The sequence below is a fragment of the Gadus morhua genome, chromosome 7, assembly GCF_902167405.1.
Source record: "Gadus morhua chromosome 7, gadMor3.0, whole genome shotgun sequence".
Taxonomy (NCBI): Eukaryota; Metazoa; Chordata; class Actinopteri; order Gadiformes; family Gadidae; genus Gadus; species Gadus morhua.
Genome location: NC_044054.1, coordinates 19,018,134 through 19,042,519, shown reverse-complemented (window position 1 = coordinate 19,042,519; position 24,386 = coordinate 19,018,134). Strand labels below are relative to the sequence as shown.

At 49.2% G+C, this 24,386-nt stretch overlaps 1 protein-coding gene across 3 annotated transcripts in view; it reads right to left on the bottom strand.

Moving 5' to 3' along the window:
• auts2a (activator of transcription and developmental regulator AUTS2 a) overlaps positions 1-24,386 on the bottom strand; it is a 268,221-nt gene that overhangs the window by 151,474 nt on the left and 92,361 nt on the right. For all 3 annotated transcript variants that reach the window (XM_030361445.1, XM_030361446.1, XM_030361444.1), the window contains exon 4: positions 6,467-6,568. In XM_030361445.1, the coding sequence (XP_030217305.1) occupies positions 6,467-6,568 (102 nt within the window). The remainder of the gene's footprint in view (positions 1-6,466; positions 6,569-24,386) is intronic.

Genomic DNA, 24,386 nt, shown 5'->3' with positions numbered 1-24,386 from the left:
GCAATGTCAGTCGATGAACAACTCCCTTCACAAAAGAAAATGCATCACTTCCCCTTTCCTCCTCCCTACATCCAGCTCCCACAGTGGGTCTCATCGCTATGGCAACCGGCGCTCTCTCTCTCTCTCCTTGGGCTCTGCATGCGTCCAATCAGAGGGAGACCTTTGTAGAGATTACTCCCGGCTCCCTTTATTCAACATACCCCACTGGAGCAGCCTTCACAGTAAAAGCGTTGGAACAAAGAGATTGGGGAATATGCTTCGTCGTCGCTCTGCTACGAGTATGAAAAAAACCGGGGGCTATGGGGGGTCGTGTTATGGGAGAACGCAGAGACAATACGACGCCCAGAGCTGAGAATCGTGCCGCGCGAGCCAGAGCAGGGTGGCAGTGCGTAGCTGTGGCTAATTTAATTGGAAATGATGCAGAATAGGATTTGTTATTGGAACCGCCAGAGCCGACGCAGTTGGCACGTATCATGTGGCTTTGGCGACGGTTTCGAAGCTTGATAGGTTAGAATAGATTCCGGCTGAGCCTATTTATGTCATTCCTGAAAACATATGGATGGGATCGGGCCGCTCGATAACGGTAACCTTCAACAATGACATTGGACACCGCTCCTGCAGCCCATTAATCTTCCATGAGAACAGATCCATCATCCGCGGTACAGGACAGAGCGCGTTTCTCCAGCATCAGAGTATTTAGCCCACTATCTCCACTCTGTATCACTTTCCACAATTAAAGAGGATCACTTTGCTGGGGTATGCACTAACATGAAAACGGTAAAGGTTGTGCTGTTGTCGATGCTGGCCGCTAGTGGGTTTGGCCTGAGGCCCCATGGCTCTTTACAACGGGCCTTCAGGAAAGAACAGGCCTGAAGTAACACCAGCCTGACCCATGGCATTGCATTCCCTATTGGCTGCACTCAGGTCAGTTGTACGCACAATCAAACTAACTAATCTCCTGCTATTCTGTAATTACACATTTGGTAGATTAGATCCTGTCAAGTGTGAGTTAAACCCTTGTGAAGGCAGGCAGGGAGCCAAGCGTGGCCCAAGTACTTGTGGGGGGGGGGGGACAAGCAGTCCAGCAGGGGCCACTCCTGGGCCCCTGATGGACATACCGCTGGTGGGGGAATGGCACCGCGACTGAGGGCCGGCATAATGCTGCCTGACTGCCATGTCACAAATTGTCACAATCTGTTCTTCAAAATCCGACTCCAGGCAAGTGAGGAAGAGAGAGAGACACCGAGGGTAAGAGGGAGCGAGAGGTTGGAGCTGAATTGCCAGAGGTGGAAATATGCATGTCTGGTCACTTCTGTGGAGACAGCCTATTCATCTGACTGATTTGCAGACAAAGCCGAGGATGAATACAAAGTCCTCTACAGTGCTCATCCTTTGCCAAACTAGCTTCGCCAGGAGCAGTACAGCCCGGCTCAGTGAACAGAAACATTAAGACCAAAGCAATCAACTGATGATGGATATTCTTTGATGCCTCATTCCTTTCAATAGATACTTCAGTAGTCTTTTGTCCTCTTTGGTTCTCCGGTCTGTGTATTAAAGAAGACGGCGGTGACACCTTACAAATATCAAACCGCATTACATATCATCCATGCACAAATACGTTTTTAGGTGTACAACGTTTGTAGGTGAACGATGGCTATCAGGGGAGGTTTACCTTTCTTTTGCTTGTTCCCAGAAGCATGACCGATTCAGTGTTCAACCGTTGTTTCCCCTTCCTACTCACTACACTGGTCTGAGCAGCGCCTTAGACCCGATAATAATGAGGTAATTATAGATACAACATTACAACGGCCGTATCTAAATGCTAGTCTATCTAATAAGGGGCATTTAAAATGACCAAGTGACTCTGAGAGAGAAGGAGTAGAGAAGGGGAAGTGCAGAGAGATAGATAAATAGCAAGGGCAAGAGAGTGTGAAAGAGAACATGAATGAGAAAGAGAGAGAAAGGGAGAGAAAGCAAGAGAGAGGGATAGAGAGAGAGCGTGAAAGACAGCAATGGATAATTGATGCGAGCCATTATAAGTTCTGTGTCAGTGCAAATTGGTCAGCATATCTGGACATGTAGGGAGACTGCGACCTCATTTACATCCGAGTGTCAGGAAATAATTGCAGAATGTACCGTGGAGGTGGGACAGACACGGGTTGATGCACACTGACCACGTTACATAAGCAGTTCAACGGGGTGACCAGACCCCGGGGGACAAAGAGAGGAAGATCATTCTTCGACGGGTTCCCTCTGAGCATACCTCATGGTAAGCACCGGGTAAAAAAAGAATGTGGCCCTGTTTCAAAACGCAGAAGAAAAACCTCCTGGTGACAGCCGTCTTCAACAACAACAAAGTCCTTTTCTGTATGCTATGTAATCAGTTTCCAGAGGTCGTAATTTGAGCATTTGAAATGGTTTGAGCACATGCGTGCGGCATTCCAACGAGTCGGTCGTGTTTAAATCAGAGGAGGCCGTAATAACGGGCCTGGAGTTTTACTGGCCGGGAGGGAGATGTTAGCTCTGTGTTCGCCGCAACCGCTTCAAAAGGCCTGTCATGATGACGGCTTCGACGTCTCGCCGTATCACTTCCAGATGTGTCATTACACCACAACTTGCAAAGACCTCACCGCAAGCGGACCTGCACATGCGAGCAGGGGCCAGGATAAACACGGAGGGATTTGACAAACCCACAATTTTCACATTTTCATTCCAGCTGGAACAGAAAAACTCACAAGAGTCCACACAGGACGAGTAACAAGTAAAACCAATTAACTGCCAGCGGTGCTACAACCAATCTAGATAGCACCCTTTGAGAAGACTCAACACACGGAGCTGCCTGGAGACATTTAAGCACGCACTGCGTCGTGCAATGGAATATTCCATCCCGAAAACCCCCGAACGTGTAATAGTAGAAATGTAGTAGTCATAGTAGTAGAAGTAGAAGTAGTAGTAGTAGTCTGGATTTATCCTGTAACTTTCCATTTGTCTCTGATTCACAGCAGCTGAACAAACTTGGTGAGCTTTGGTCACTGAATGGTTTTGGATGCCTAAAAAAAAGAAGAACAAATTGCCATTAAAAATAGGGAATGCGTTCTATGGCAATGGAGTCTAATCTTTCATCAAGATGGTTGTGGAAGGCTAGCCCAATCCTCCTGGAGTCTTGCTCCCTTGAACCCACCCTTCATCAAGCGCCTTGGGTGGGGAAGGAAAGAGGAAGGGAAAAAAAGAGTAGCGCTGTTTACTCGCAAACCGAGGCCCCGTAATTGCCAATTTATTTGATAGGCAGCTGGGTAATGGTGGCATTTCACCCCTTGCCGCAGAGACTAAATGTGATTGTGACTAAGTGATTCATCCCGGGCTCCCATGCCCTCCCCCGATCTGGAAGACTCCCTTGCTCTGCCCGGGACTGGCTGCCTGTCTGAACGCCTGCCACCCAGATGTAGACTGCAGGGATAGGGAGGGGGGGGGGCGTCAGGGGTACTGTGGAGGGAGGTTTGGCGTTGTGGTGGTGGTGGTGGTGGTGGGGAGTTTCTCGCCATGTCAGCTTCAAACAAACCCAAAGGGGAAGCTGGCGCTTCAGAGCAAATACCGCTAAGCCTGCCAATTTGAGCGAGCGTTTGGGGCCGGAGCAAACACGGCCAAGCTGATGTGCCATTTGTAGAACTTAATGAGCTGGCAGTACTCGGAAAATTGGAATGGAAGAGAGGGAGAAAAGAGAGAGAGAGAGAGAGAGAGAGAGAGAGAGAGAGAGAGAGAGAGAGAGAGAGAGAGAGAGAGAGAGAGAGAGAGAGAGAGAGAGAGAGAGCAAGGGTGGCCAGGGCTGACCTTTCGCTGCCCGGTTCCTACTCTCAGGCGAAGCGGAGGACGTGGGGCCCAGTCACCGAGGGGTCACAGAGGACGGGCCCGGCGCTTTCAGCAAATATAATTAGCACAACGTTGGTTTACTGAATAGTCAGGGTAATAGCTAGCTCCCCCCCCCCCCCCCCGAACTCCTGCACGATAGATGCAAAATGTAATGTTTTATCTTTGTAAATTATGTTTTTCTACCCGCAACCTCGCAGGTTTCTATGTTGGCCGTGACTAATAGGGAGTACAAATAGCAGCCTGCATAAAAAAACAATGTTTACAGCCGATGTATCTCGAAACACAAGTCACGGGTTATTCCTAATAAAGAAATATGATCACCTCTTGAAGACGGAATAAAAACATGGCACCGTTAGTAGCGTTTAATCACCTTCCGGTGTTCAGAGTTAAAATGAGCAAACAACTACTTAGAAAGCACAAGGCGAAAAATATTGAACATATTCATGATCTTGACTTTTCAAGACAGTTCCAATTGACGTCTTGAGTGGCCCACAATTCCTAGTCTCCAGCTCACTGTCAGCACGAGCGCCAAACAAACACACACACGCCGCCAAGTCTTGTGGGATGATGGCCAAGCCTCAAGGTAGGGACGAAGGATTGGGGTTGCATCCCCTGGATGGAGGATTGTGGGGGTGGTACGGTGTGGATTAGAGGGACCCCAGATCCGGGGAACATTTGTTTGTTCCAAAGAATAAATTGAAGGCTTTTAGTTGAAACATGTTGAGATTCCAAACCAATGTTACAAAACAAAGCAAGTCACTGTGACGAGCCCCAACCACGCTCATCCCGGCTTTATGTGCAACCGCCAAACCAAAACAGTTGAATTTGTGGAATTGCTAGGTAAGTATAGTGTATGGGAGTACACATTCTTGACTGTGTACTGCGACTCAAAGAAGCCTGAAAGACAATATTTAACGTTGGTTAAATGCATGGCTCACATGTTCACTGACGAATTACTTAAATTCAGATTATAGATATACATACAAACATGAGAAGGCCGGACCGTGCACATCGATAACTCAATGTAGTTTGTACACACAAATCCTCTGTCCGGTTGTTGTCGCAACAGTGCTTGTGTTCCCAAAGCCCTGTGTCCTTCGACGTGACTCTGTGAGTATTACTTCAACTCCAGTTGTCGACATGGCATTCCTTATTGCATTTCATGGCCAGTCGAGCAGCGTAAAGCGACACGCAGGACCCCGGTTCTGCCTCGGTTGATCTGCCACGTCTCGCTCCCCAAGACTGCGCCGTCCTCGTGGCCTGACAGCCTCAATTACGTCCAGCTATCTGCTCATCGCACCGCGGGCTCCTCCACACAAATCAAAAGGGACCCGGACCGGCAGTCTGTTCCTCTCTCTCTCTCTCTCTCTCTCTCTCTCTCTCTCTCTCTCTCTCTCTCTCTCTCTCTCTCTCTCTCTCTCTCTCTCTCTCTCTCTCTCTCTCTCTCTCTCTCTCTCTCTCTCTCTCTCTCTCTCTCTCTCTCCCTCCCCCCTCTCGGGTGGAATATGTGAACACAGGGAAACAGTAAGGCCCCCCCGAGCATGGCTCTTTCTTCTTGTGTCACTGAAACACTTCTGACTTTCGTGCACAGCAAGGGAGTCACTGAGCCCGGGTTAACTTCCATCGTCAATGCTTGGAGTCTTTGTATGTATGTCTTTGTGTGTGTTGGTTTGTGTGTGTGTGTGTTGGTTTGTGTGTGTGTGTGTGTGTGTGTGTGTGTGTGTGTGTGTGTGTGTGTGTGTGTGTGTGTGTGTGTGTGTGTGTGTGTGTGTGTGTGTGTGTGTGTGTGTGTGAGTTTGCGTGTGTTTGTGTATTTATGTGTGTGTGCGTGTGGTTATGCAGCCTGTGTGTGTGTGTGATGACGCACCCCAGCGCACTGTGGGATGTTGTGAGACATGCATATGATTTATCTGCTTGGTCGCTCTCGGTACGCTGTGGAGAGTGCACTGGGGCCACGTTAACTCCTGCAGGAGTAAATATGACATCCTAACAACAATAGCACTTACCTTTATCACTTGCGAGTGCGAGGGAAAAGCACCTGCATAACGAACTGCATGTCTATGTGTGGCAGAACGTGTTTTCATGATAACGAAATGATAACGACACACTCGTTATCATGGTGCCTGGCACATTTTCAAAGCGTGGTCTGACAGTATAGATAGGGTCAGGGCAACGCAAAGGTGCGTTGCATGAAATAGAAAACAAGTGGTGGAAACAGCCAGACTTAGCCCTCATTAAGGAAGCTTTTCTCTGGGGAAAAAGCATATCATTTTCTTAGGTGACCTCCGATGTACTTGCATCATTGAACGATGTAAGTGGATAATTGAACATTATTATTGTTGGTTATTGTTACCGTGTATGAAGTCTTTCTGAGAAGAAATTGTTCATCCTTCATTCATATGCCACTCGTTTTCAAATGCTCGAAACTAAAGGGCTGTGACTAACATGCGTGCATGACTAACATTTGATGTGCTTTGATCTGTGGTTTTGATTTTAGAACAGCTTTTAATATGTATATATATATATATATATATATATTTATATATTGAGATAAAGTGTGTGTCAGCTGTAGCCAGTGTGTGGGTGGGGGGATACTCACGTCTGTCAGTCTGTCCCTGGAGCTGCTCCGGATGGACGGTTTCGACTCACCGCTCACACTCCCGCTGTCGCTGTCCTTGCAGTTGTTCTGCCCATGTCTCAGCTGCCAGGGAACACAACCAAGAACGCAGAAAAAGTTAATAAAAAGCACGCCGGAAGTTAGCTTGTGTCCGTTGTGTGAACGCACCCGGATCAGACATGCTTGAACGAAAAAGATAAATTAATCGAATTAAAAAAAAATCCCAGCATGTCCACTTGTGACAAAGGGATACATTTGACCGCATATACTATGCCAAGTGGTGTATGCAAGCTAGCTACCCTGCTCCGAAATAACATTTATTTTCCAATTAGTTCACATTCAGTCGGGTAAATTCCCATGGAAAGGTTCCCATATTCCCCGGGTTCTGCAACCCCCTTCACATGGCTTGGTTTGGAACGCGCCCGACCGAAGTCACTCCATGAATATGTTAGGACCGCATGGCAGGACACGGCGTCCCTGTAAATTGCTCACGTCTTGCCCATGCCCACTGAGCCGCCTATTGAACAGCCGCCGGCTCGCCCTGCCAGGGGATGGGACGCCATCTTTCCTGGCAACATCGAATGGAGGACTGGGCGGGAGCAGAGAAAACCGGAGGGGGGACGGGGGGGACAAAAGCTTTTTTTTTCTCTCCCTGAGTCTTCCTCACATGGGGGGCCTCCGAGTGTCTGAGAAGACAGCGCACGCTGTGTCCACGGGGGGGGCCCTGCCAGCGTTATTCTTACCGCTTCTCCATCGATAGCAACAGTCGATAGAGACAACAACAACACAGAGGGGGAGCCGGGGGTAGAGAGAGTGCCAATCGGGGAAAGGGGCTGCTGGCCAGCGTAACAGGGACCAGAAAATAAATGAAGGGGCGACATGGAGGAACGAGGGAAGGAAAAAAAACAAAAACAAAAAAAAAACATATCCCTACGACCACCCGCGAATAAATGAAGGGACGACATGGCGGGAACGAGGGAGCGACTGAACAAAGTAGGACTTTGTTCAGTCGCTCCCTCGTCCCTGCCATGTCGTCCCTTCATTTATTCGCGGGTGGTCGTAGAGATCCGGTCTATCGTCGTGTCGGGTCATTCATGGGCTCTGGGTGAGCCTCCAGAGCTGGCTCCCAGGGCTGGTGGAGGCTGGTTTTTTCTGGGGTTCATTTCAAAGCACAACAAGGCTTGCGCGCCGTGAACGGACGCCGGTCTGAGCAGAGCGCCCCCCCAAAACAGAGGCAGGATAGGACAGTTTCGCTGCAGTGTGGTTATGAATGTTTTATATGTTATAGATATTACCATGTTCATATTCCAGGTAGGGGTCCATTGAGGACCTGCCGGGCAACAGTGGAGGGAATACCCAAAGAGCCCTTGAGTGGAGTGCATAATTAAAATTAAAATGTTCCCTTTTCTGTAGCCATTAGCAGTGTGAAAGGAATCCTCTTCCTTGGGAGAGTTGCATGATGGGTAGGAGGCGTGCGGCTATGCCGGAGTGCTGAATGTGATAAGAGAGTCGGAGCACTGGGACTGGCAGATGGGCTCGGGAGTGTGTGTGTGTGTGTGTGTGTGTGTGTGTGTGTGTGTGTGTGTGTGTGTGTGTGTGTGTGTGTGTCTGTGTGTGTTGTTTGTCTGTGTGTATGTGTGTGTTCGCTGAGAAGGGAAAGAGCTGGGGCCACACAAGACAGAGGCAGAACACACACACACACACACACACACACACACACACACACACACACACACACACACACACACACACACACACACACACACACACACACACACACAAGGCCCCAGTGCTGTGATAAGACTAATTACCTTCAGCGCATTTTTATTCCCACAAAAACGACTGCAGTTTTTCTCGTTTGCTTGCAAATGCCACTTTCTCTAAGGGGAGCGTACATATATTTAGCGCGCGAAAAAAATTCTTTGTAAAACATCTCATCCATCCGTGAACCCCTGAGTGATGGGGAACGAAAAGGGCAAACGGAAACGCGCTCACCATTTTGCCTCATCAGATGCAAACACACAACACCACATCCATTGACCACACACAAATACATACACTGACTGCCAACTGTGGCTTCACTTAGTAGCAAACTAGAACCCAACCTATACACGGTGAAGCTAATTTTCCACGTTTAAGCATAGATCTTTCAGGAGACAAAAACGCCAAATTGCCAAACGCATCAACTCCAATTCTTGTTGGAACCAAGCTAGATTAATAAAAACGTCCAGCAAATTATGTCTCCCGCACAGGTAAAACACTATCCATTACTCCCCTTCAAGCTCCTTGAGAAATCAGAAATGGTGTACAAATTGGACTGTGTATAATGACCCGAGATTTAATGTCTAATAAAGACGGTCCAATAAAGAGTGTCTCGTCTTCCAAGGATATTACATCGCTGGGGATGACATGATTACACAGCGATTTGAAAACGAATCCCCTCGGCTTGTTCCCTTTAATATCCCCCTCAGCTCCTTTAAATGACTTCAGAGAAACACCACCCCACACATACCACACAATCCCCCTTCCCCCCATCCATCCCAACTGTCCACCCCCACGACGCAATTAAATGTGATTTGATGAGGTGATTAATGGAGGCGTTAATCCTATGGATGGACTCGTAGTGGTCAATTGATGAAGTGAAACTGAATGAGAATGGTGAGATGGTTAAGGCCGAGTGACAAACGAGTGTGTGTGTGTGTGTGTGTGCGAGTGCGTGCGTGCGTGCGTGCGTGCGCGCGCGCGTGCGTGTGTGTGTGCTGCTGGAACGTTGCACATCCTTTTGCTATTATTCTTGTTGCACTTAAACGATGATGATTTTGGGTTTTGTCTCTGAGTGCTATAGATCGATTTTAGGTTTTCATTTTTATTATTGATCTAACTATTATTATTATGTATACCCAGAGTATCTGTGGATACCTATTGTTAACATTATAATCATGAACGTATTCCCTTTAGAATATAATCAACCCGAAGCCTGGGATTGATTGTAATTGGCACAGAACGGAGTGACAGAGACAGTACAGTGGGAAAGAGAACTGTATGCTGTTGTGCGCATGGGACTAACGCTGTGTGGTAGTCTGTAGCAACATTAGCCTACAAAGACATTAATTAAGAGGCAGGTTGAGGCATAAGGATGGATTCATTTAATGACCTTCTGCACAGCCTGGGTTAAGGCTTCCCCTGCAGGAAGATAACAAACAGATGGTTTTAATATTCCAGAGGCTAATTTCACAACAATTAAAGACACAGCAAGACATTAGCATCTAATGAAACATTTAAACTACCACTAAGTGCATCTGCCATCAATTTCTGCACAGTGAGGTCTTGTTTTCTTGCAATCTGTTCCGTGTAAGGGGAATAAAGTTCTTATTCTCAGCAGCCTGCATTTAGTGAAGTATTGAATCAACAACTGTTTTCAATCAGCAGCCAGTGTGATACTTTGGCATCGCAGCTGAGCACACAACATGGTGTGGGACACCCTGGGCGCATCAGAAATACATTTAACATTTGGTATGAATCCTTATTCATATTGGATATTTATGTATTTAATTGAAACATTTTGTTGTTGTTGAAAAATCTATTTGGTTGCTTGCTGACAAAGAAACTTTTGATCATGCATTCATCATCTGAAAACCAACCAAATTGTAAGATGGTGACTGTGGAGCGAATCCTATGAGCATACTTGTATTAAGTTTGCTTTTGCATTCGCAAACCGATCTTTACTGAAACCATTTCTGGCCCCCACAAATAAATAAATAAACGGTTTCACATGAAGGTCACGCAGTTTCTACAAAAAAGTTCAACAATGCCTAAAAACTTAATTTCACTGAACAATGTAGTGCTGTTGTGTTGGCACTGGAGAAGCACCATTTCCCTGTGTTGAAGATCAGTGCTGGAGCTCAGACCCTGAACTACAGAAGCTCATCAATAGCGGGGTTCCTGGCAGCATCCTTGTTTATTGGCTACATGGAATTCCAAAGAGTGCTGCTGGACCTGTTCACCTTGCCCAAAGTGCACACCTTTAAAATACAAAAAACAGCTCCATGAAAGACTTTAGAAAAGGAATCAATACAATATGGAATGTTTTCATTCCAGCGGTTGCCGTCAGGGGCAGCTGAGAGGGACTGAAACACCCAGCCACAGGACGATAGACACCGTTGTGTTGCTGCCAATGCCAGATATTGTTGGCTTTCTATTCAGAACTGGTTATAAATAAATAAAATGTTTTTTAAACGAAAAGCAGCTGCAAGAAGACGAACACTTGCTGCGTAATTGAAAAGCACGAAATGACTAGAAAACACGTGGCGTTGTACTTTTCTTCTGGCAATGAACAAAAAGTGCACAGGAGAGTCCCAGAGAAATGTTTCTAGTGTATTGACCTATTCTCAAGGGCTTGACCACAAGAGAAAATCAAGCACTGGGCAGACCTGCTGGCATTTCTCACCACAAAGCCTGCTTTTTTTTTTCTTCAACTAGACTGCCTTGACAACTGCACCCAAGGAAAAGTGTACGAGGTACATGAAGGAAGAAATGGGGACAAAGACAGAGAAGACAGAGATAGCTAGACGGAGAGAGAGAGAGAGAGAGAGAGAGAGAGAGAGAGAGAGAGAGAGAGAGAGAGAGAGAGAGAGAGAGAGAAACAGAGAGAGAGAGAGAGAGGTTCAATTTTCTGCGAGGGCCTCTAAGGGATTCCTTGGGTTTCCGCTGCTGGTCTCCCTTAGTTACGCAAAACAACAGCTGCAGAACTTGGCGGTAATAAAACCTGGAACAATTTAGCGTCTTTTATTGTTCTTCAGCGGCTTCCTGAATAGCTAACCTGTCCTCTCAGGATCTGGCAGAGAGAGTCCCACCAGGGCGGCAATGAAAGAGGATCTCATTTACCTAAAAGCGCTTATAAATTTTTCATTTGCTTTAACAAGTAAATTAACAAGTCCCTCATTTGGGAAGTTTTATGGCTGCTTGCCACGAAGGGAAAACCATGAAAGTTTTATAGATAATCCACCAGCTAGACTTGGTTGCTCGTAATAAATTGTCTATTTCCTACAGCGCAGTCAAATCCCTTTGGTTTACAGTGACTACACTTTGGATATCTGCTCCCTGTAGAGGTCTATATACGAAGGCCGTAAAACGTGTAAGGGAGCTTTTGCAACTCGGTAGTAAAAAGACGAACAGGGGAACGATTCCTCCTTCGCCTTTACGCAGACGATACGGCCCAAGGACATACCGATGCTCACCCTTACATCAGGCTACATAAGCATTGCTAATTATGTGGCTGCCATACCCCATAACCCATCAACCTCTCCCTGCAACAGCACCACTGCAGGCTGGCAGACAGCAGCCGTTGGAAACTGTTGAGGCAGCCCGGCATGCAGTTTGGCTTCATCGGACAAGGCTGCGATGTGCAAAGTCGCCGTTAGCCATGGCAGTACAGAGAGAGAGAGAGAGTGGGGTGGGAGGGGGGATAGGGGGTAGTCTGCATCATCTTTTGCGGCCCACCAGCGTGGCCGAGCGCTGACCCTGTGCTCCGCTCTGAGGCCCAGCTGCTGTAACCGCCATGGACAGACGCAGTGCACACACGCACGCACGCACGCACACGCACACGCACACACACACACACACACCCTGGCCTCTGCCCACCCAACCTACCTTCCAGCCTGTCACTGAGCATCACCACTCTGCTCTCTCTCCCACCGCCCCACATTTGTTTGCTGTCAGCTGTGTGTGTGTGTGTGTGTGTGTGTGTGTGTGTGTGTGTGTGTGTGTGTGTGTGTGTGTGTGTCTGTGTTTCTGCGTGTGTATATACATGTCGGTGTGTGTGCACGTGTGTAAGAGGCCATCGGCACACAGTTGGAGGATCACACTTGTTCAACATGGTTCAGTTTGTGTCTATAAAAAGCAGCAATGTCTCAGTTTGTTGAGACGTTTTCACCCGCTTCCTCCGGTCTTGTGAAAGCCTGGCATGCCTGGTCAGAGACAGACAGGTTTGGTGGACGTCAACGGTCACCACGCTGGATGGAGCACCCGCCATCTTCTCCCCCCACCTCTCGGGCAGGATTCCGCTGCAGGTGTTGCGTTCGAGACTTAATTTCACCGGCGGAAAAGGGTCAACAGAGCAAGACAGTGTCATTGGAATAGCAGACGGAGCTCCCCTTCACCGGGGAACGTTGTGTGTTTGTGCTTCCTGCTGCTCGACCGTGACGTCCAGAGAGAGACGGGCTAAGGTCAGCCACCCCGGGAGGACGAGACGCTACCGCCACTAAATCACGGCGGCATCGAGACATTGGGACGTGTCACGTATACGGTGGTGGAGGTAGGGGGGCGGAGGGGGGGGGGGTAATGGCAGCCGGCGGTGGAGGGACAGCGTGGGAGCTGGGTGGGAGCTGGGTTAAGAAGAGGGCTGGCGGTGAGGGGGGGCGGATGGCGATGTTGCTTGGGAGTGCTGCCTTGGTCTCATCAGTCATCGTAAAGACTCCATTTCCTCTGCCGCAGGCGGTAAGGAGGTGGTGGTGGTGGTGGGGGGGGCTACCGGGGAGCTTGTGGCTTTGCGTTTATACATCACCATAAATCTCCGAACTATGACGACACTGCAGACAAATCAATATGCTTTTAACATCCATCCCTTTTTGCCCCAGTCTCGCAATGACCCTCCATCCCCCTCAAACCCCACCCCTCCCTCCCTCCCTCCATCCCTCACTACCCCCCTATCTTCCCTCTTGCTTCTCACAAATGGCTATATAATACTGTAGTCGGGAGGATTGAGTTATGGGGACAATTCCCCGATTTAATAATGAACTGAGCAGGTGTGGGGGAGGGGGGGGGGAGAGAGAGTGTGCGGGGCGGAGTCTGCCGGCGCTGTTGTTCAGGAGGCGGGGGCTGCGGGTGAGGTGGGCGGGGGGAGACGGGTGGGTTAAGAGCAGCAGGAGACCTCCTTGCTCTCTCACATCTGAACATCTTGTTATAGTGTCCCAGCGTGGCGGTAAAAGTCCACCTCCCTGCCCACTTTGCACGCCTCCGCTTCCCCGCCACAAGCCTTCCCTTCACGGGTCCTCCGGTGATGGAGGGGGTCACCAAACGCCTACCCACAATGCAGTGTTGGAGGAAAGCCGTGCTAGTCTGCTTCTGCGTGTGTTAGTGTGGGTTTGTGCTTGTGTGTGTGTGTGTGTGTGCTTTTGTGTGTATGTGTGTGTGTGCGTGTGAGTGCATGCGTGTCTGTGTTTAGTCATGGTAATGTCCACAGGCTGGTCGTGGCACAGGGGTCAGCAGACATCAGGAGTAGAAAGGAAAAAAGCAAAAGCACTGCCAAGGTACTGTTCTGTGTCGGCAATTATTGGCAGTTGCCATATCTGGAGGAGGCATTGCTCTCTGTATCCTTAAACATGATGGAACACCGCATCATACTGAGTTTTGCATCTGTTCATGTTTATGTTCGAGAGTCTCATGTGAACATAAATAAAAGTATTAACTGTGTGAGTATGCGTGCGTGTGTGTGTGTGTGTGTGTGTGTGTGTGTGTGTGTGTGTGTGTGTGTGTGTGTGTGTGTGTGTGTGTGTGTGTGTGTGTGTGTGTGTGTGTGTGTATTTGCATGTCTGTGTCTGTTTGTGTAAGCATGTCTGTGTGTGTGTGGAAGAGCATTGTGCATCCAAGTCACAAGCTGCTTTAGGAACCTCCCTGTATGCCACGCTCTCATCTCACCCACACAACTACTTATTATTAAAGAATGTATCTTCAGGTCCATGACATTACATTACAGCCCTGGCCCTGCCAGTCTGTGTGGCGAGCAAGTCGTTACTGCAGTATCGCCTTTCACACTCCTCGCTAGCTAAGCTCTAGTCGGCGTGCCAAATCACAGCTCCCCGAGCCAGGCAGCCCCTCAATAAAAGAGCCGGTATGAAATTAAAGCAAAGAGAGAGAGAAGAGCGAGAGAGGGAGAGAGAGAGACAGGGAGAGTGAGAGAGAGAGAGGAAGTAGAGAGAGAGAGAGAGAGAGAGAGAGAGAGCTCTGCTATCGCCCAGCAGGGGCTATCATTTCTCTTCTTTATTGCCATTTATTTTCCTCCAGGAATTCACTGCCGGTATATTGGCAGGCCTTCCGGTAGATGGAGGCAATGAAATTTAGCGTGGACACTTAACACTGGGTCAAGCCTTGTGCAAGGCTCATGTGTGTGGCAGTAATATGATAAACATACAGTTTGGGGAAAGAGGGTTTTCTTGCTATAATGCAGGGTTAGAGAGTCCCTGGGCTTAGATGTGCCTCTTGTGGAGACGGCGCCCCTTGAATGAAGAGCAAGAATCAGGGGCCTTTCAGAAGCAGGACATAGAGGATGGCGACGTATGTAAATGGTAGAGCGCCATTTAGCGTGGCATAGCAGCCATTCAAGGTAGAAAGAGAGAGAGAGAGAGAGATCTAGGCCCCGTTCACACGAAGCCGATTTCATGGCGAAACCGCAAAGGTCTTGTACGGTTCGGCCTTCCGTACACAAGAAGCCGGCGAATCCGCTGACCGAAACCGCAAACTTCTGAAACCACCCTCGGAGGTGGTTTCAAATCTACCCGGTTTCGTTTTGGATTCGTGTGTACGCCTGAAACCAACTGAAACCGCAAACCATGACGTCATCGCCCCACCCCTCGACCTCCTAGCCAATGGCTCTTAAGCCCGCGGAGTCTCAGAAATCACATGCGAGCATGCGCATAAGGGAAGCCTTTATGCGCATGCTCGCCTCTTCTTCTTATTTCATTTCTTCTGGATTTCTGTACCAGAAGCAGCGCCCCTTATGGGCCTGGAATGTGTACTACATCGTTTCTACAGATCTACCCGGTTTCGCTTGGCTTCGTCTTTACGGAGATACTTCGAAACCGGATAGATCGAAACCGTAAAGGTTTCGCCCGTTTCGGCTTCGTGTGAACGGGGCCCTAAATAGGTCAAAGCAGAGCTATTATGACAGCCCCTCAGGTGTGGAAGAATGACTGGCTGGAAGCGGTGAAGTCGATAAGCCAAGGAAAACGTAAAGGCTAATGGAGATTAATTAAAAGGCACTTATGCTAAAAATCCTTTAAGGGAAAAGGCCACTCGATAAACATGTCATCTGAATCCATTTACATCCACTTTAGAAGAACTTAGGCACAAAAAGCTAATTCTGAAGCATGCACGCTTTGGTACAAAATTTTACCTGTAGCAAATAATTGGCTGTACTAACCATGCCTAATTTATGTACATATATTAACATTTAAAGGTTAGAAGAATGTTACTTAAGACGCTCCGTTTGTAGGCTGTAACTGTGGCAGACATGGAATTGCCTATGCTGGCCTGTACACCCCAGCTCCTAACTAATGTTAATGTAATATGGATATTTTTGTTAAACACTTAACTGCGTGTTTCCTTGCCTCATTATAACTGCCAATCACGCTTTACAAGTCGCTATGTTGGTAACTGAATTATTCTACATCACGCAATGATTTTAAGATAGTATATTGATTTATGACCCAAGCAATGCTTTTTAAACTCCAAGAAGAAGCGGGGGCGAAAATGTACTTCACATGTCATACCTCAATGAACGATGATTAAAAAGGAAAAAACAATTAAGTGAGTGGCTTTTTTTCGTTGAAAATACATTGTGAAATGCTTTCAAATGACTTTAAGCGGGCCAATCCAACTCTGCAGCAGCATGTATGTTCCCATCTGCCTATATTTAACCGAGGGACGTGAAAGACAAAACCATGGCTCTTCCTGCAGATGCTAGTCCCAAGCTGGCAGGTGGATAGCGCCATTTGGGAAATGCTGTGTCCCGCCAATCAAACACATTTTTTTGGCAGCCGCGGCAGTGTTGACAAAAACGGACCGACTGCCTCTCAGCTTACCTGTATTTAGATCCATGTGTGTCATGCTATTCGGGCAAGGGGGGGGGGGGGGCGATATTAGAGGACGATGTGGACAGCTGAGAGAATATACTTTTCCCTTTTGGCTGACCTACTGTGTCGGCTCCAAGGCCGGGGGCCGTTACCGCTAATCCCCGTTGTAAACTTCCTCATTCAAGCGCCTTCAAGAAATGCACATCTGTCATCTTGAAAGCCATAAAACCCGGACAGGCTCACGATAGCGGTGCACTCATGCAAGCGAGACAACGGTGGGTAAGCGATGCCAACATCTGAGCTTTTTTTTTATTTGTTTCCTAAACGACGCGAGCGGCGGTGTAAAAGAAAATGCTATAAAACGAAAAGGGGAACATAAAAAAAAAGACGCAATTATAAAATAAATACTCTGTATTTCTATCATTGCAATTATGCGTTGTTCGCCGGGGCGGTTCACAAACAGACATAGTTCACTCATACGGAATGCTCGCATCGTTGACGGGTGATAGCACATTCATATCCGCGATGAGGATCCAGTATACCAAGCGGCATCGCCGTGCACATTAACGGCGTACTTCTTTTCCTTTCTTCTGCCCGGTTGTAAAAGTGCTGCCAGAACGTGGCCATAATGGCCCGAAAGGCAGCGCAGACGCTGTCGATATCAGCAAAGGCGTCCCCCCCACAACCCCACCCCCCCAGCATTCTTCCACCTCCTGCCAATTACGTCTTCCCCTGTGTTCACACAACTAGGTATCACCACCTTCCACTGCTCCTTCCACTGCTCTTACGGTTGGAGAACAACTAGTTCACGCAGAAGGCAAACCAGTAGACCAACATCGTCGCATTCAGGTTGTCACGGATGATTAGAAATGTGAAGGGATGTTTGATGGGGACCAAAAATCTGCTATCCACCTCTTTCTATGTAACAGGTGCACGTAAGGGCATTGTATGAGTTGGTTTTGTGTTTTCAAGAATTTTCAAGAGTTTTCAATCAAGTTGTTAATAGGATAGCTATTAGGCATCTAATCCGACAGAAGTGAAGCAGAAGAAAAGTCTCTCCCTAACAACCTCTGGCTTTCATCCACTAAATCCGATCAGAAGTACAGAAGCGCCATGTCACGGCGAATATGCAACAAACAATCGTTTTTGTTGAGGAGCGAAGGAATTAATTAAAAACCTGTACATTTCAATATCCCGCACTGAATATGAGAGCCTCCAAACAGAACCTCAAGATAAAACCTGTCTCATTTATTTATTAGACATCAACTGAAGAAATGAAATAAATACTGGCTTCAAAACATAAAAATCCCATGCTAATAATAACCGGCAGCAGGTAGTTCAACAGAAACGATTCCCAATAAACTGCTCGTTTAAAAACAGAAATTGCTTAATAACCCCTGATCTTTACTTCAAATGTCTGTTTCATGGTTCAAATGAGAAGAAGCTGTCTGAACGTTAAGACATTAAGGCCCGAGCCGAAAATAGCTAGCTGCCATGCGAGACCCGTCCAGCACCTAGAGATGACTAGGCAGCCGCTCACACATAAATAGCTTCCCCTGCCTGCGTCAAAGCCAAGTAACAACACACAAGAGACCCACCACATATCAGCCCAGTTCCACATCGTTTGGCACAAAGAGAGACTATTAGTGCTTTTATCTATCTTCAGATTTATAGCCATATCAAAACGCTGTCGGTTTTTTTTTTTTTCTCTCTCCACTGACAAGCCGGGTTTTCAGGAGCATATCAGTGAACATGGCAGGGGGGGGGGGGGGAGAATCACTGCGTGACCCTGTTTGCGACGCGTGCCCTTGCTATGTTTTTGTTTGGGTCCCGGCTTCCTCTAGCGAGTAATGGACTTCCTTCAAGCCATAAATCACAGTCACACAGGCCTTTTCATCTTTCTTCCTTTGCCGCTATTATGTTATGTCTAGTGTACTACATCCTCAATAGACGTTTCCCTCTCACAAAGAGCCGCCGTGACAACGGAGTGCTCTCGTCCTCACCTCTTCTCGGCTGAACCAAACACAAAAAAAATACAGAAAGAAATAAAGACTCCTAGGGGCCACAAAATGTCAACGGCGGGAAGGCAATTATGAGAGCAAAATGACTTCCGCACCGTTATCAATCCACTCTCCGGACTCTCCGGGAGCGGTTAAAAGCTGCCGTGAAATAGGGCACAGTTAGGCCTGTTCTCCGAGGGCCCCAGCGAAAGGCTGCTAACCTTGCTATTAAAGCCCCCCCTGCACCCCCGACAAGCTTTGTCAATGCAATCTGCTGAATGCCTTGAGTGACACGCGATCGATATTCTCCCCTCTCCAGGGTCATCACCGGTGACAGAGGCCTAAGTAATAATACAGCCTTGGCTGTCTCCTCCAACTTAAATGCTTCCACTGCCACAATATTTCTTTCTTCCCATTTCTTTTTCTTTTTTTCTTTTTTTGTCTCGGGGCTTGCAAGCTAAATTTTCCCCGCTGATGGAAAGGGGAAGATAAGGTGAGCCGTGTGGGTGGGAGGGAGGTGGTGGTGTGGTGGTGGTGGTGGTGGTGGTGGTGGGTGTTGGGGGTGGTAGCAGTGGGGGGGGGGGGGGGGGGGGAAGGAGGTGGGCTGTGCATGGGAGGAATTGCTTGGCGTCTGGATTGATGCTGGCTGGGTTGGCGGGTGGCTAGGGTGGAGCGGGGAGACTGAGTGTGGCAGGCTGCGGGGGGGGGGGGGGGGGGGGGGGGTTGCAAGTGTGGCGAGGTGGGAGGGAGGGGTGGTGCTGATAAATCGAAAATGACTGGCTGCCGAGTTGTAATCTGCCAGCGCCTGGGCCCCCTGTAGCAACAAGCCAAATGAAAAAGCACGCTGACAGGCCAGAGAGATGGAGGGCCTGCGGTAGATTGCGGGGAGGAGATGGCGCACTGGAGAGAGGGCGAGAGAGAGGGAGAGGGGGAGAGAGAGAGAACTGAGGGAGGGAGAGAGAGAGAGAGAGAGAGAGAGAGAGAGAACTGAGGGAGAGAGAGAGAGAGAACTGAGGGAGAGAGAGAGAGAGAGAGAGAGAGAGAGAGAGAGAGAGAGAGAGAGAGAGAGAGAGAGAGAGAGAAAGAGAGAGAGAGAGAACTGAGGGAGGGAGAGAGAGAGAGAGAACTGAGGGAGAGAGAGAGAGAGAACTGAGGGAGAGAGAGAGAGAGAGAGAGAGAGAGAGAGAGAGAGAGAGAGAGAGAGAGAACTGAGGGAGAGAGAGAGAGAGAGAGAGAGAGAGAGAGAGAGAGAGAGAGAGAGAGAGAGAGAGAGAGAGAGAGAGAGAGAGAACTGAGGGAGAGAGAGAGAGAGAACTGAGGGAGAGAGAGAGAGAGAGAGAGAGAGAGAGAGAGAGAGAGAGAGAGAGAGAACTGAGGGAGGGAGAGAGAGAGAGAGAGAGAGAGAGAGAGAGAGAGAGAGAGAGAGAGAGAGAGAGAGAGAGAGAGAGAGAGAGAGAGAGCGAGAGAGAGAGAGAGAATGAGAGAGAACTGAGGGAGGGAGAGAGAGAGAGAGAAAGAGAGAGATACAGAGACTGAGAGTGACAGAGAGAGAGAGAACGAGACAGAACAAGAGAGAGAGAGCAGCACATATAGAGACAGAGTGAGGGAGAGAAACAGTGTGAGAGAGCAAGAGGGAGGGAGGGACAGAACGAGAGAAAGAAAGCGAGAGACAGAACGAGCGCGGGAGAGAATCATAGAGGGAGAGAGCGTCACAGAGAAAGAGACATAGAGACAGAGAGACAGAGAGACAAAGAAGGAACAAGAGGAAGACGCATGGATTGGGGGCAGCAGGGAGAGCGATGTGTGTGGTGGGGAGGGCTAGGTTTAAATGTTTGTTCCTGAGCAGGGAGGAACCAGGGAAGCTGTGAGAGCATGGCGGAGTTGTGCCACGGGCGGGAAAATAAAGCTTGTAAAATGCAAATATGTACACACCTATGCATAACCGCTGGCTGGGGCGCCCTCTGCTCCCATTACGATTCATAACAAAGGTCCAATGTTAACACGGATAACAGCGGGAACATCAAGAGCTGTCAATTAGCCCCCTTTAATATAAACGTGTTTATGCGCCGCCGCCTGAGCTGAAATGAATGTGGCTTAATATGTTGTAATGCTGCAGATTTGTTCTTCGGCATTAATGTTATTTTAACCAGCTGAAAGTCATACGCACACATTGAGTGAAAGAGAGAGAGAGAGAGAGAGAGAGAGAGAGAGAGAGAGAGAGAGAGAGAGAGAGAGAGAGAGAGAGAGAGAGAGAGAGATTAAGGAAAGAAGCCGGGAAAACTGCGTTCGCCTACGTGGAGAGTCCAACACAAGAGCTCCACCTACTGCGCGTGCCTCCACCCTGCCTGGCCCTTCCTTTGTTCAGGCAGCCGGCGAACACACCGACGCAGGGAGGGGTGGGTGAGGGAGGGGGAGGAGGGGTGGAGGAGGGGTGGATGAGGGTGGGGGAGGAGGGGTGGATGAGGGTGGGGGAGGAGGGGTGGATGAGGGTGGGCGAGGGGGGCTAGCGGGGGTACGGGCCTTGGTGCTTATCCATACTGCAATTCCCCAGAGCAATTCCAGCCATTCCTGTTAATCTCCCCAGAAACCTCTCCGGCCGGACATTAGAGGCAGAGAAAGAGATGGCGGACGAGGATGGGGGCTAATGAGCCGGCGGTAGTCCAGCCTTGTCCGGTCTGAGCCTGGATGTCAGCCGCACTAAGGGGGCCGATGGCTCAGCCCACCCCGTCCAACGCCCCCTCCCAGGCAACCCAGGGTGCGCAAGCCCGATGCCTGTCAAACAGGGTACTGCAGAGGGGAGCGGGTGAGACCAGCCGGTCTTAACGGGCATGTGGGCCTGAATACACAACACCCCTATCAGCGACGCCACCACCACCAACCCCACCTCCACCCCCACCATCTCCGACGTCATCAGCACAACCACCAGCACCCCCGGCTCCAACACCACCAGCACCTCCATCACCACCACCACCCCCTCCAACATCACCACCTCCACCACCTCATCCCAGATGAGGGAGGCATGGTCAGTCCTGGTACAGGACGAGAAGGCCGGTCGTTGAAAATCCGGAAGAGAATAACAATTCCCGTTCTAAACAATGCGTGTGACACAGGGGCGGCGACGGCTCTAGAGGAGGCCCGCCCCCCCAATCTCCCCCCCCCCCCCCCCCCACCCCCCTGCTGAGGGCGCGTGGAGGGTCCCGGAGCAAACAATCTGTCTGCACAGCCATCCGACGCCCGGGCCTTTGCTGAGTTTACACATCCACATCAGATGAGCTGCTGCATACATTGAGAAATCACTCGTGGCGCAGCGTGCGACCGGATGAATCCACAAGCAGCGGGTGGGGGAACAGCGGCACTGTCATTTCCCCGGAATTATCCACGACTCTTTTTGTCTGTTTATCCGCCGCTGTGCACCCCCCCCCCCCCCCCCCCCCCCCCCCCCCAACCCCCCAACCCCCACACACACAACCACACCCGCACTCCCACCAGCACCTAAACCCTCCAAGCCCCTTCTCTCTCTCTCTGCTTCCCCGCAGCAGCAGCCAAGCCCAGCGTGACGACGGGGGCCCGCAATCTGTGAAGGCCACATCACACACTCCCCCAACCACCGCCACCAGCCACCAACCACCCACCCTCCCTCCCCACCTCCCCACTCCATCCCTCCCCCCCCCCTTCTTTCATTTGCAGGCCCGCGGTTCGCAGTCGGACTGTCGCAGTGGAAAGCCATCTCCCTCACAGCATGGCTGCTGTTCCAGGGCCAAGCCCATCAGTGGTAGGCACCCTAGGTTCCCAGCGCTCCCACTGGGCTATTGGGGAAAATCACGGCCCTGTACGCAATCGTTTGTCCCCCTGATGGGCTGGGGCCGGGCGAAGCCAGGGTGGAAAAGAAGAGGAGGAAGGTTTTCTATTGTTTCGTTTTTCTTTTCTCTCTCTCTCTCTCTCGAAGGAACCCGGGAAAATTAGTTTCGCAACCCTCGGCGTCGCAATCTCGGTGAAAGCTCGTGAAAGATGAATAATACACAATCGTGAAAAAGAGGCCGTCTCCGCGGGAGCGGGGAGCGCGCCTGTGGCTTTGTGAGTTTACCGAGGGGGAAATTGTGTTCTCAGCCCCCGAGGTTTTATCACTCGAAACTTGGGGACGTTTTCCTGGAGCAAAACTGCCGTAATCATTTCAAACGGTGAGGCAGGAGACGAAGACGGTTTAAAAAGAGGTGAGACAAAAAGAAAAACGGAATCAATGCTTGTTGGCTAGCAGGAGGAGCAGGAGGAAGAGGAGGAGGAGGGTCGGAAAAGAATGTGGAGGATTTAAACGCTGTGACTGTAAATCGGTGACTCTCCACCGTGGGAGGTTTAGGCCGAATGGATATGAAATGCATGTGGCGGTGGTGGCGGTGGTGGGGCAATGGAGGGGCCGTGGCGGGGATGTGCGCTGCATAAACACTCCAGGAGCCGGGGATCACAGCCTCATCAGTGCAGATCTGCCGGAGCCGGCCTCAGCACGCTCACTCCATGGCCACAATCAATTATCCTGCCCAGAGCACAAGCCAAAGAGGCAGCCCTGACATAATCGTAGCTAATGAGCAATCAAAAGGAGGATAACCTGTGTATCGGAACCGCGGCGGCTCGCTCTGTAATGTCGGCGGATAAGATTAACTGTGACTTAACTATGAGCAGGTTTCTTTTCATCTTCAAAGGGGCCACGTTGACTCGCTATTACGGTGCAAGAGCAATGTGTGCGCGTGCATGTGTGCATGTGTTTGTGTGTCTGGATGTGTGTGTGTGTGCATGTGTGTGTCTGGATGTGTGTGTGTGTGTGCATGTGTGTGTCTGTGTGTCTGTGTGTGTGTGTGTGTGTGTGTGTGTGTGTGTGGCTAAAAACAGACCATGATTAAATCAACATTTTGTTAGCTCTTGGACTTGTGGGCTGGCTTAGGACCGGGAGATTGATGAGAGTTTTGTGTGGATCTAAACAGAGCTTTAATGGCACAACAAGTGACCTTTGACCTGATAACTAACTCATAACAAAAGCCTTTCGAAGTACGGCCTAACAATTTTTGGGCCTGTTTTGTATCAAAGGTCCCAACTTTTCCAAGCTTTGAACAAAAAAAAAAGCTAAAAATACTTGTGGAACTGATTCGACAAACACCAGCACTTGAGAGCCGTGAGGCTGGGAGTCTAGCAGCACAGAACCATGTGGTAAAGGAGCTTATTTTTGAATAATGAAACACACAGAATGGAAATGAAAACCTTGAAAAACTGTTGAACTCAAAGCATGAAAGCAGCTAAAACATACAGGGGAAGGCGCACCAGCCTAAAAGCGATCGACAGCGTCAGGGGGGGGCTGGCTTACCTCCTGGCGTTCTCACCAGAGAGTCTCTTTTAACCAAGGTACGGGGATAAAACAAACATACCCCTTTCTCGCATACCTTCAAAAAAAAAAGAAATGCAATAAACTTGCCTCCCACTTTTTCCACTGATATCCCTTTTCATTTGTTCTCCCTTTCCGTCGTATTTAGGTGGAAACACTGATATTTTGCGAGGGAACTGACGACAGCGGCTCGGGTATGGATCAACCGAGGGCGGGCGCTGAAATGCTCATGTAGAAAAAACCCGAAAAACATCCCATGCGTCGCCGCTTAAAGCAGACGGGTGAATAATTTAGCAGCGTTTGAACAAAGGCGGAATTTGAGAGAGAGTCGTGTGTTCTCTCGCAGACGCCGCGTTGTCTTTTCCACGTCCCACAAGGAAGGAACAATGAGTCCAGCCCTTTCCTTTATCTACCCAGCCTGGGAGATCCTTTTAAAAATTAAATATATTTCCCTTTACTTTTTTTTTTGCTATTCAGTTGGGCTCCTTTATAGCACATTGTGAAGGTAGTGGCTGGTTCAGGATGATGAGACCTTGACTTGACTGGAATCCTTTCAGAAAGAGTGTGGAGAGAGAGAGAGAGAGAGAGAGAGAGAGAGAGAGAGAGAGAGAGAGAGAGAGAGAGAGAGAGAGAGAGAGAGAGAGAGAGAGAGAGAGAGAAATGGATAGAGAGCTAGAGAGAGACGT